At 46.5% G+C, this 13,287-nt stretch overlaps 1 protein-coding gene across 2 annotated transcripts in view; it reads left to right on the top strand.

Moving 5' to 3' along the window:
* CIC (capicua transcriptional repressor) overlaps positions 1-13,287 on the top strand; it is a 445,344-nt gene that overhangs the window by 313,724 nt on the left and 118,333 nt on the right. For both annotated transcript variants that reach the window (XM_086933054.1, XM_086933055.1), the window contains exon 15: positions 9,871-10,248. In XM_086933054.1, coding sequence (XP_086789180.1) covers positions 9,871-10,248 — 378 coding nt within the window. The remainder of the gene's footprint in view (positions 1-9,870; positions 10,249-13,287) is intronic.

A 13,287-nucleotide genomic window follows, 5' to 3' on the forward strand; every position in this document is an offset into this window, starting at 1 on the left:
GTGGCGGAGATGAGGGCAGTTTCGGTGCTGTGGTTGCTACGGTACCCGGACTGTTACGGGTCCAGGATGTTGTTCTCTTCGAGGAAGCTGATCAGTTGTTTGTTGACTGCCTTTTTCGATGACCTTCGCTGGGAACAAGAGCAGGGAGATGGGTCGGAAGTTCTTTAGGTCCTTGGGGTCCGCCTTGGGTTTCTTGAGTAAGGAGTTGATCTTTGCGTGTTTCCAGCTCTCCGGTAAGGTCGCTGTCTCGAAGGAGATGTTGATGGTTTTCCGGAGGTGGGGTGCGATGGTGCTACTGGCTTTGTTGAAGATGTGGTGTGGGCAGGGGTCTTCTGGCGATCCGGAGTGGACGGTTTTCATGATCTTGATGGTGTCTTGACTGTGTAAAGTTTGTAATTTGATGATTGCTTTTGTATTCGGGGGGAGCTCTATCCATGGATGTTGCATTGGCATTGACGATGGACCATTGTTTATACCTGTACTACCTTGTCTTTAACAAAAAGAACAGTTAGAAAAAAAAAAAGAAAGGCTGTAAGTGGGGGCATTGGGACAAGTCCTGCAGAACCCAAAGGGGGCTTGGCTCTCGAGAGTCTCTGAAGCAAGGATACACCATTGGTTTATGTGAACTCAGGCTGTGGTACTCGGGTGCAGAGGTGTTTTGTCCGGCATGTCGCTTGCGTTGGAGGCTCTCGCTTTACTTGGTTGACCTGTAGAGGGGAGGAAAACAGTACAGCAGCAACAACCTCGGGCGGTGCTCGTTGATCCCGAAGACCCTCGTCGGCAGGTCGGCTTTGGCAATAGAGTTGTCCTTGCTAGACACTCAACAAGCCTTGGTTGTGGCAAATGCTCTGGGGTTCAGGGTATTGGCTTTGGGAGGATTTTGGAGGACCTAGTGTCTCAACACTCGCCGGAGAGAAGGAGCTGAGCTTACAGAAACACTGTGACCTCCTCCTGGTACGATCGTCCCTCAGTGGACCAAGTGGTCAGCAAAACCGAGTACTGGACAGGTGCGGTCTGTGGCAACAGCTGCAGGGGAGTGGCTCCTCCACCCCAAGGGAGATGCTGCAAGGTTGTTGAAGCGCTGGACAGTCCTCCAAAACTCTAGGAGAATGCACAGCTTCTGGCTGTGCCGAGTCTGATCAATTATTGGGACAGCAGCCGCCAGGCAGGTTCTGGTGCCAGTTTTGGAACTGTTCCACAGGTCTGGTGATGTTGGCTCTTCTTATTCCTGCTTTGGTTCCAAGTTAGACAAATCTGAGTTCCTGGTGTCAGGGGGATCCCTAAATACCAACTTTAGGGGTGTTTGGGCGAGCGTAGGGTAGTAGCTAATGGACTACTGACCCCTGGGGCGACTACACCCTCCAAATGACCACATACTGTGGACGTGGACAGTGGACATATTCCTGACCCAGAGTTCCTAGTTTCACAAATTCAAAATAGTGAAACCCTTTTTCTGCAGTCCACTTCGGTTGTCTCACTTTAGGCGTGTGCCGAGCCTGAGAGTGCAATATGTCTACTGACTTATCTAATTTTCCCACTTGCTGTGGTGCCAAATGGGCCCCAGGACAGAAAGTGGCGTTCCCCAGGTTTGGGGGGGAAGTCAGGGTCACATATCCTAGGCAGCAGAGGTTGTTAAGCATCTGGCCTTGATATGCTAAATCACTAGTCATCCTGTTGTAGGAGGTGTGACCACCATCCTCCAGAGCATGTGTTGTTTCTGGCGTCTGAGAGCATGGGGTGTCACCTACAGGGGGTCAGAAATTTGTCAGTGGTGACAGTCAGGATGATACCAGTCAGCCAGCACACTAGATTACTAGTAGGTTTTCAGGGGTGCCTCTGAAGGTGCCCTCTGAGTGCATATCGCTATAAATCTGATACTGACTTCAGCATAGATTTGAGACGAGGTGTTTGATACTAAACACTGTTATTTTCAGTGCAGCCATTGGGTAGCTGGGTAACTCCTAATGACCAGTGCCCACTACATACCGTTAGCATGGCTGCCTGATCAGTTGTAATGCCCTAGTAATAATACTAAGCAAAACCAAAGGGGATGATGGACGGAGTGTTGAACATTGCAAGCACTCACCCCCAGGCAACTGATCTGGGTTTAATCCATCATTCTTTAGCTCATTTGACCACCCCAGTTCAGACATGGCTATATTCAAATCAGTCTGACCCTGTGCCTCATGGGAACAGTCCAGCCCAAACTGGCAAGCCATGTCTTCCCTCAACCGGAAACCAGCATCCTGGGACCGGTTTCGGGCTCACAGCCAGGCTACCTTGAATCCTGTGGCAAATTGAACAAGGGACCCACGTCAGGGCATACCCTGCCAACTTAGGGCGAACAAAGCAAAAAGCTATCCTGGCTGATGAAGGCTGAAAGCCTTAAACTGGTCCTAGGATGCTTGTTTCCAGTCCAGGGAGGATCTGGCCTGGCAGTTCGGGCTGGACTGTTCCCATTGGGTGCAGGATCGAGACTGATTTGCAAATGGCTGGGTCCAAACTGGAATGGCATGGTGAGCAAAAAAACGATGGATTTAGGCTCAGATCTCTGTACTAGGGTGAATGTATGACATTGTTCTTCATTCTGTTCATCAATTGTTGTTTTTGCACTCGTAATAATACTCGGCATCACACGGGTATACTTTCTCATGCAGATATGCCCTCACATGTATTATAATGCACCCTGCCTTAGGGGTCCAGGGCCTGCTGTAGGGGGGGGGGGAAGTACATATAAAACATGCAATGTATTTGGGCCTTCCACACAGGGAGTGTGCAATGTTGTGTTTCCGGAAGGGCTTGCACCCTTTCTGCAGGAAGTTTTTGTGGGGCTCCCTTTGGGTGGCATAATACATACGGCAGCCCATACGGACCCTCTTTGGTAACCATGCTCTGGGTACCATAGGTACCACTTACAAGGGTGCCCAAGTCCTTGCAGATTGGGTTACAATTGAACACGTGCCCTTTTTAGGAAAAGAGTACTGGCACTTGAATCTGTTAAGCAGGGACCCAGTGCACATCCAGTCAAGAACATCAGTACCAGTGGGCAAAAGCGTGGGTTGTAGGAAGTGGCTTTTCATGTACTGTACCAAAATGAGGTACACTATGTAGAAAGTCCAGCCGACCCTTATTGGCTTACAGAAATTAAATAATCCTTAATGCTCTCTTTTATGGTCGTGTGGGCAAGCAGTTTAGGCTCATCAGAGGGTAGTGTTAAGTATTTGTATAAACACATTCCCCAGGAGGTTCCCCGGGTAGGGAACTAGTGGCTCTGGGATCTCAAGGATGAGCTGGCCTCCCAACACAACATATGTACACAAAATATGCTCCCTGAGAATTTTCTAATTTATAGAGATATGTGATGTATCCCTACCAACTCTACTCAGGACAAGTTTTGGGCATACAAAAAAATGTAACGGATTGTCTTCACACGCCACCAGGTGTCAAGCTTCATCGTAGGACAATCCTCGCTCTCCAAAACCTCGGTTTGATGGAGAGCGGGCCTACACCTGGAGTCAGAGAGGCACTTCTAATTAAGAATGGATCCGTGATATAAGTGTGTTAAAAACCAATGTGCCATCCTCAAACAGTTTATTCCCTAGAAATGACACTTGGTGATTAAAATCAGTTTTTGAGATAAGGGGAATTAGTACCCCCTCACCACTGTTACCTTTAACAAGTTTCTGCCTGAAGAAGGGCACAGCCTAGATGCATCAGCTCCTTCCACATCGGGAGGAAGGAGCATATGCATCTAGGCTTGCCATAAGGGACGCATCTTGATGAAAGTGTGACTACAGGGGTCCCTGTGCCCTTTCTTCCATGGGGCGTAAACATCCCCTCATTGGGGTATTGTAAAGCGAGATTAGTTAAGAGGTGGACACAGGTGTCACTGCTTTGGAGGCAGAGCACATTGCCTCATTAGGATTCTGTATGTCTGTCCTGTTGAAAGCCACAGACTCAATTGAGCCACAAGGCAGAAACGTGTTGACGCCTGCCACCTTTTCCTGGAGACAGGGCGACTTGGAACCAGATGTAAGAGTATTGCAAGGCTCTTCATCTTGTTTTTGGGCCCTCGTCTCCCTTTGGAGCGCCTGCGGGCAACAAGGAGCTTGTAGGAGCAGCAACTGCAACATTGCCGACGGGTTCGCCCTCCGCAGCAGTTCTGGCCTTGGACACAGGGGGGCCGGTGCACAGCCCTTCGGGGCTTCCACCTGTGACACCGGTTGATTCCGATATGACCCCAGTCGTCCCTCCTGCGTCTGTAGAGCCGGAGATCTCAGACCTGGAGTCCGTGCGCGACGCCGTTGGGTGTTTTGTCAAGTCTGCTTTTCCTCGTCCCCTTGTCTCTGCGTGTGCTCCGACTGTAAGAAAGTGCAAATTTTTGCATGGTTGCCCCCTCCATTTGCCTAATGTTGATGCACTTTGACCTGGTTGTGCCCTGAGTTCCTGCCAACCAGGTACCCAGGGCCTATGTTCTTTCCCTAATCTGTACTGTTGCAAAACCCAATTGGCAACTTTCTGCCCACATGTAAGTCCCTTGTAAAAGGTACCATAGGAACCAAAGGCACTGTGATCAAGGAAAGCTTCTAAGGGGTGCAGCACTTATTGTGTGACCTTTAGAGGCCCTGTAAAAAAAAAAATATATATATATATATATATATATATATCCTCTGACCTCTACACCAACGGCGCGGCGAAAGAAGGAGACAGACCCCGCGGCTTCAGGCAAGATGTTGCTTTATTTAATACCTTCCTGGCGACGCGTTTCGAGTAACTAGTACTCTTGATCACACACCAATGGATAAGTCAGCCTTTCATTTTTAAATGCTCGTTTTCCCTGACCCCTTCTATGGGCCACACCTCCAAAAGTGCATCACATGATTAGTTTAAAACATAGGCATGGAAAAGGTATCTGCATCGTACTGGAATAAAAAACAGACTGATATAAACTTTTTCTGTTTTAAAAGCAATAACCTTATGCCTGAAACAATGCTTTGGATATAGTCAGTTTTCATTATATACAATATTACGATTTTATAATGCTGAAATATGGCATAAAAAAACATTGATTGCTTCCATTGATTTGCTGTTGCACAAACAATATGTTTATGTAAACAAAAATTATCATGACTGCACGAATGCAGAAAAAGCCATGCGACTGATAAAGTGACTGGTGCTGTTACTGATATCCATTTATCGTTCCTGCATGAATGCATAACAGGTTCGCAGTTAATAAAGTGACTAGTGCTATATCCTTACTGCATGAATGCAGAGTAACCAGTAACGAAAAAATATCATTATCAACATCAGACTTGTGCAATTTAATTCAACCTGCCTGTACAACAATCATGCAACATTAAAGTCTAAGTGAAATGGAACTAAACCATGAAACCCCCAGCTGATGTACTAAATATGAATTGATGAATCAAAAATCCTTGAATTTATAAACATCATAAATATTACTATATACACTGTACATACTAATGAAACAAAAAATGATACTCTTCCTCTGGCTATATATATATATATATATTAATCCAACATCTTCCTCAACGAAAGAAAGTGAGCCGCACACCAACAACGGAGCCTTTGTAGCTTTATTGTAAATTATAAATGCTCTCTGTATCCCGGCAGTCCTAACATGTTTCGCTCGACCTTCGAGCTTTATCAAAGGTGCGCCGTGAGTCCTTGTCCTTACAACTAGTGGCAACCACACTTACATCAATTATCAATTTGACACGCCCCCAATGGCTGCTGAGACTCCTGGTCTTTGTAGTCTGTAATGGTTACCAATTGATTTACAAGCTGCAAGGTAATTTTTTCTTTTTCTTTTTCCAATGTCTATCACAATATATATGTGTGTATATATATATATATATATATATATGTGTGTGTGTGTGTATATATATATATATATGTGTGTATATATATATATATATATATATGTGTGTGTGTGTGTATATATATATATATATGTGTGTATATATATATATATATATATATGTGTGTGTGTGTGTATATATATATATGTGTGTATATATATATATATATATATATATATATATATATATATGTGTGTATATATATATATATATATGTGTGTATATATATATATGTGTGTATATATATTTGTGTGTATATATATATATATATATATATGTGTGTGTATATATATATATATATATATATATATATATATATATATATATATATATATATATATATATCCAAACACAGATTGCCTCGCAATCGCAGAAACGTTGGGAAAAGGACGCCTAATGCCTTCGTGCTGTTCCACATATTAAATGAAATTACAGCAATCCAGCCAGAGTCAGTGTGCCTCTTTCTTTGAAGGAGGGAAATGATGGTGTATATATATATTTTCTCCCTCTCTCTCTCGGTCCCTCTCTCCCTCTCCATCTCTCTCTCTCCAGCTCCATCTCTCTCTCTCCAGCTCCATCTCTCTCTCCCCCGCTCTCTCTCTCTCCAGTGTGCCATGCCTACAATCCACTGCCCTGGCATAGGTAAGCCACCCCTCTAGTTGGGTGCACTATACCACTGGTGAGGGTCCCTGAACATGATCCCTGTACCCCTACAGTGTCTAAGTCCATTTTTAGATATTGTTAGTGCAGGATTGCCATAAAAGAGTATATGGTGAAGGGAGGTTGTCATTACGAACGCCACAGCACCATAATGGCTACACTGAAAACTGAGAAGTTTTGTATCCAACCTCTCATCACATTAAACCCACACTGATGCCAGTGTGGGATTTAATAAAACATGCACTCAGAGGGCAACTTAGAGATTAACCTGAAAAACGACCTAACTCTAGTGACCTGGCTGAGTGGCTGCTCGCCAGCTACCACCAGTGGGTCGAGAACTTGCTGCTACCGGGGTCCTCAAACAAAGCACATCCTAGGACGAGATGCCAAGCCTCCTCCCCCAGGATAAGCTGATTCCACTAAGGTGAGCTTCAAAGGCCTGCCGCCATTTAGAGCAACCCCAGCCATTTGCTGCTCCCAGTAATTGACGGCCACCGGTTCTCACTCCAACTTTGAGAATCGATGGGAAAATCAAGTTGGGAGGAGAGATGTGCCCATCTTTGACAACCCCACACCTCAGGCGGGGGAGGGAGGTGAGGCACAACTGTCAGTCCCCGCCATCTTGCAGATGGGGGACCCAGCCAACCAGAGTGAGGCTTTTGCCCCCTCTCACTGGAGGGAGGCATAATAGGGGGTGTACCCACCACAAGGAACGGATCTACTGGCCCCACCCTGTACTTATCTGTAACTTCCCTAAATTTAGTATTTAGAGGCAACCCTGAACCTTGCTTCCTCAGGCAGGAACAAACGAGGAGGAGGAGGAGGACGGGAGAGCAGTGCTGAAGAATAAGAGGAGGACACCAACTGACTAGGCCTCAGCCCTACCGGACTGTCCCAACCTCAACCTGCTATAGCGAAATCCCGGTATGTCCTGCAGCCAGCAGCCCCCAAGAACCCAAAGGACCTGCCCTGCTTTCCCACACCAGGCTTTATCTCCTGTGAGCCCTGGATGTGCTCACTGTAGGAAGCTGGCTCTGTATATACTATACCAAAGTGAGGTATAGTGTCCACAGAGTCCAGTGGAACCCCAAAGGTAAGCAGAGGTAAAGTTAGAGAGCACCTCACTCTCTATTTGTGATAGTGCGGTGGAGCAGTAAGGCTGTATCAGAGGACAGTGTTAAGCATTTGTTGTACACACTCAGTCAGCAAATGAATACACACACTCATAGACAGAACTTCAGACCAATTGTTTTTGTATAAAAAAAATTCTTTTAGTTAATTAATTTGCTAGAGCCACGTAAGCCTAGCACCTCTGATAAAGCCTTACGGCTCAACCACACTACCACAAATAGAGAGTGAGGTGCTATCCACTTTACCTCAGCCTACCTTTGGGGTTCCACTGGACTCTGTGCACACTATACCTCACTTTGGTATAGTATATACAGAGCCAGCTTCCTACAGCGTATGACAAATGTTTTATAAGATTCTTTTGAGTAAAGAAAGGGAAGGCCTTTTTGAGGTACTGCTCTCTTGTATGTGGTTACGGTGAAGACAATTTGCTTACCTTTGGTAACGCTAGTGGAGAAGTGTGGCTCACTGGTTAGAGAAGGCAGACCTGGAAGCAGAGGTCAGCCCGGGACCAGGGTTCAATTCCCGGCCTAGCGGGTCTTGAGTCCTAAAATGTCCACGGACTCGACAATTCTCGCTCCGGTGCCTACTCGATTCATGGGTTCACACTCTGCGACTCTGGGCAATAGCTTGCTTAATCTCCACAACGGCCCCTCGCGGTGGGATGCCTAGCTTTCACCTTGTGGATACCCTGCCGGGGTATCTCACAGGGGAATACCAGGACGGGTTCCCTAAGCAAGCGCTTAGATACCGGGTCGGTGATTTGCGCTATATAAATACATGTACATTTACATTTCTGGTGGGTGTTCTTTGTAACCACAGACTCATCATTGCCCTCCCACCTGTCTGTGCAGTGGACTGCTGAACATCATAATAGGGTTCCAAGGTCATTTTTAGCACACTGTCACTTACGGTTTGTTCAAACTGCTCTGCGTCTGAAGGCGTGATGGAGAAAACTAAATTGACGTCAGAGTGCAGTGTGGCACTAATATGTGGCTCTGCTCCTTAACTTCCGGGTGGGACTGAGTCTTCATGGAGCCCCTTGGCACCACCTATGGGCACAGGAGCATTGCTGGGCAAATGTTTGGTGCCGGCGGATATTCCTACAGGAATTAATCTATGGTTAGATAGAGTATTCAGTAGGAGGATCATTGCCAGAGGTTAGTCATGTACTCAAGTCATCAAAGGCCTAAAGTTCCAGCCTATCACTCCAAAACTAAGAGAAGTGCAATGGTTCCTTCTCCAAGGTTCCATTGTCTCCAAGATTGGCTGATCACTTACATCACCAGCAGCCTTCACCGTCTGTGGTCCATAGAGCTGGATATATCCCCATAATATCAGAACTGCTCCAACCCTTGTGTAATTCTGAAAGGAGCGGAAGACGCACCTCCTCTTGGTACAGTACATCATGATTCGCCACCCATGAACATCCGCATCCCTTGTGAAAGATCCAGACACGTACATAGGACTTGCGCTCGTAATCAGGACGCTGTTACTCTCTAGGTAGAATTGCAGTCTAAGGTTTTTTATTCATATGTACATACATTGGAGGCCCATTATCACGTAATATAGGCACTTAAATAGCGCTTTTTTAAATAGAGAATCCAAGATTCTGTCCCCAGCTGAGGGAAAATAGGATTGTCTGTCCGAGCCAATCATTTTGTTCAAAATGTTGCATCAGAACATTCTCTATTATCTTCATAGAAGAGAGCTTGCTTGGAGAGACTACAGGCAGGATCCAGCTGGGCCATGGTCATTTGTTCGAAGGCGGCTTGTCCTTGTTTTCAACCGCTGAAGGGGGGGGGTTCTGAAAAGTGCTGATAATCTTGGCGACCGCAGTCCTTCATGAGTCATGAGGTGCTTTACACAAGTGCACAGAATACTATCCGTGCCCTTTATGATATCCCTACTGTCCATTGGAGAGACAAGCTTCAGGTTTCAACACAAAGGCTGGTGCAGATATGGCCTCAGCCACAGCGCTGGAGATTGTTACATGTGGGTGTTTGTTGTCCTGATTCATAAAATCTGTAGCAGGCTAGAGGAAAGTTTATTCACAAAGATTATGCACTTGTTTGGGAGCCTTGAAGGAACCTAGTCAAACAGCTTTGTTCATATGTCGCAATGTCTCTCTTACCTGTCTGACTCATCTGATGAAGGACAGAGGTTATTGATCTTCGTGTTCTTGTCTGCTCTGTTTCAGGTCAGGCTCCTCTACTGGCATCAGGACATGTGGGGTTATCTCCTATCCCGAGCCCTCAGCTTACTCCAGTGTGCACTAACCAGGTCATTGCAGCCATTTATCCCAGTGCTGGCACCCCAGGTACCTCTGCTCTGACTGCAGCTAGCCAGACATCATCCCACGGCCTTGTCTACTCTGTGGCCAGCAGCACACCTGCCGCCATCCTTCCAAAAGTCATCACATCCACCTCACAAGTGACCCCCACATCAGCGAATGCAGGGCATCCATGCATGGTATCTGCCAGCTCAGGGTCTGCTGGGATCGTTCTCTCTGGGTGTGCTGTGTCCCAGGCGCCAGCGTCCGCAGCCTGCCATTCAGGGCAGTTTCCATCGGTGACAGGTAAGGAGCACCCTAACAGTGCAGCGCAAACCTAAATGTTGCAGTGACCACCAGTGCATCATAGTGCCCATCTAATGCGGTACAGCACTTTTATTCTGTTAATACAGTGAGGTCATTGGACACACACTAGTGTATTCATTTATAGTCACAGGTATGTTAGTGTAGTCCTTGTACTGCCAGTCTCGCATTCTAGGCTCATCTGTCATGTAGAGGTAATACGTTCAATATTCAATAAATGGAGTGAACAGTGTGGAGTTGTAGGACAGTGTTTTGCACTCAGTTGTAGAGTACTGCATTGCTCTTGCAAGTGTAGCTGTAGATGACATGCTTTCCACACTCCTGCCATCTGATGTTTTGTGCAGATGTTGCAATCTGTTTTTCAGCAGAGTATAAGGTCAGTTTCGAGGTAACTTGAGCTTCAACCACAAAGATTCCACCTCAGAATTATTTTCTCTCTATTTGGTTTGGGTGTAGATCTGTAGCTCCAACACAATCGAGCTACAGCAGCCTGGCATTCGGCTCCAGCTAGGGAAATTATCCCCATCTACAGCATGTAAAGAACCATTTCAACCTTGAAATATGATTGGGACCCGTGTGTTTCTTTCATTGTCAGGAGGTTTGAGAATGACTTGGGTAGATGGATTATGTAGAGCATACTTTTCCAATTTGGGCCCAAGTTCAGCTCTCTAAGTTTCCATGGTCGACCCATCACTGGGTTTCCAATTTTTGCTTCTCAGTATTCATGAGGAATCAAGTTCTTTGGCCTGTCATACCCCCCAAAAAAGATGAATCCCTACAGACGAGAACGTTGATAGGCGTATTATAGGCTGCATTATAAGGACTGAGTCAGTGCAGGTCTTTGGACCTGAAGACATTGAGGGTGCTTACACTGCAGGAGAAGGCTAGTCTGGGTCATCCAGTATTGAGTACCGAAATCCTCTCCTCGTAGGACACTGACTACAAGGAAGAATAGTCTTAAGGAGCCCTGGGCAGACCATGCCCAGGACACAAACTACAGCAAAAACACAGAGACCCTTTATACCATTCAAGGACTGACCCTCCAGGAATTGGCTGCGACCAAAGTCTTGAGTCTCATCTCAGCATCTCTTCTAAGAGAGTCGGGCTTTGAGCCCCAATCGAATGCCAAAGAGGTCTAAACAGTGTGCTTCAGACTCTGCCACAGAGTCTTCTCAGTATCAAAAGCACATTTAGGCTTTGGAGAAGTCTCCAGGCTCGGGCTCCAAGCCTCGAAGGCTACCCACAACTTCTTTGCCTCAAGGCATCAAGCTGCCATCCTCGATGCCGAAGTTGTCACCAAAGCAGATTTTACTGCTAGACTCAACGTCCAGCGGTGCAACAACGGCTTCAAGCTCCTTGAACAATCTGTCAGACAAAGGAAAATCTATGTTCGAGGCACATGTGGCTGTAGATACTCATGGCTAGCATAATCCCGCCGTTTAGTGTTGGGCTCAGATGTTTGCAAGTTGTTTTTCTTCTAAGAAAAGTTTGCGAGTCACAAGGTATAGTGACTTTTTACCCTTGCTTGTAATGCACATGGTCCTCAACTCCATTGTTAGATTGTTTTCTTCTGCGGTCTGGTTCAGACATGTGCTCCTCTGCTCCGGTTCTACACCGGCATCAGTTACTTTCCTGAATACAGTCGTTATTTTTCCATCACAGACCTCTCTTATTAGTTAAGTGCATCAAATTTAGATTCATCAGGGCAACTCGAGTCAGCGTGTGCCCCTCTTGGGCCTTTGCCCTTCAGGGCTGAGTTCCTCTTCGGCGTTCCTCACAAGAGATCTCCTCTTGATGATGGAACAGACGCCTTTTCGTGTTTGCCCTTGTTGCCACCACAGGCCTGCAGGTCTTTACAATCAAAGAAGATGCTTCAAGATTGACGCCGAAGGCACACAAGACCTCTTTGATTAAAAAAGATCCAGAACAGGAGGTACAGACTGTAGGAAAGCGACCCTTTTTGACATGGTCACCCCCACTTTTTGCCTGCTAAATTTGGCCATATTGACAGAAGTACACTGGGTTCCTACTATTCAGGTCCCCAGTACAAGATCTCTTTCACTTAAACTGCAATTTTTCCCCCAATTGGCAATACCTTTAGCGCCCCTGTAAGTCCTTAGTAAATGGTACCCATTGCACTTAGGGCATGGATGCTAAAGAGGGTTCATAAGGGCTACAGCATGTATTGTGTCACCCTAAGGAACCCCTCAGCACACTCAGTGGCGTAGTGGGCCTTTGATTTCGGCGTGTCCTTAGCGTCTTCGGCAGGAACACTGCGCAGGACTCCTAGTACTTGCCCCGGTGGTCTTCGGGCAGGCAGAGGTTGCAGACGTCGTGTGGGTCGCATTGAGAGTACTTGTGAAGGCACTTGGCGCAGAACTTGAAGGAGGTATTCTCAATGGCCCCTACCTCACCATTTGTGAACCGAAGTGGTCCTCTGGTCCTGCCTTCGGTTACGACGTCTATGATATTTCTTCGGTAATCATCTTTTTCAAAGTTTTTAATGACAATTCGAAACCTTCTTCAGAGCTTCCAGTCTTGTTGCTTTTATAAGCAGTAGGTTACTCCTGAGGTTAACACCATCAATGCTGATGGTATTCCCCTCCTGTGCTGACCCTGATTTATTCCCATTGTTCATGACGAGCTCAGCTCGTCACGAGTGTACGAGAGGTGTACCTCATGACGAGCTGAGCTCGTCATGAGCATCGAAGGTGCTAAAGCATTGGAGCTCCATTGAGAGGGAGGCCTTTGCTGGGGTTTGGTCCAAGAAGATGCGGACACCATACCTGTTTGGTCATCTTTTCAAACTGACCTCTCAGATGGTTAATGCAGATTAAAGGTGAGAACCCAAAACATTTGAGGTGGTCCATCTCCCTACAGGGAATGGAGTTTACAATGGGACGCAGACCTGGGACTGCCCATGCCAATGCAGATGGACTTTCCAGGTATTTCCACTTAGACTATGAGGACTCTCTTGGGAAAGGTTAGTCTCGTCCTCTTTTGTTTCTTTGGGTGGGCAGA

Source organism: Lissotriton vulgaris, chromosome 7, assembly GCF_964263255.1.
Source record: "Lissotriton vulgaris chromosome 7, aLisVul1.2, whole genome shotgun sequence".
NCBI classification, from domain to species: Eukaryota; Metazoa; Chordata; class Amphibia; order Caudata; family Salamandridae; genus Lissotriton; species Lissotriton vulgaris.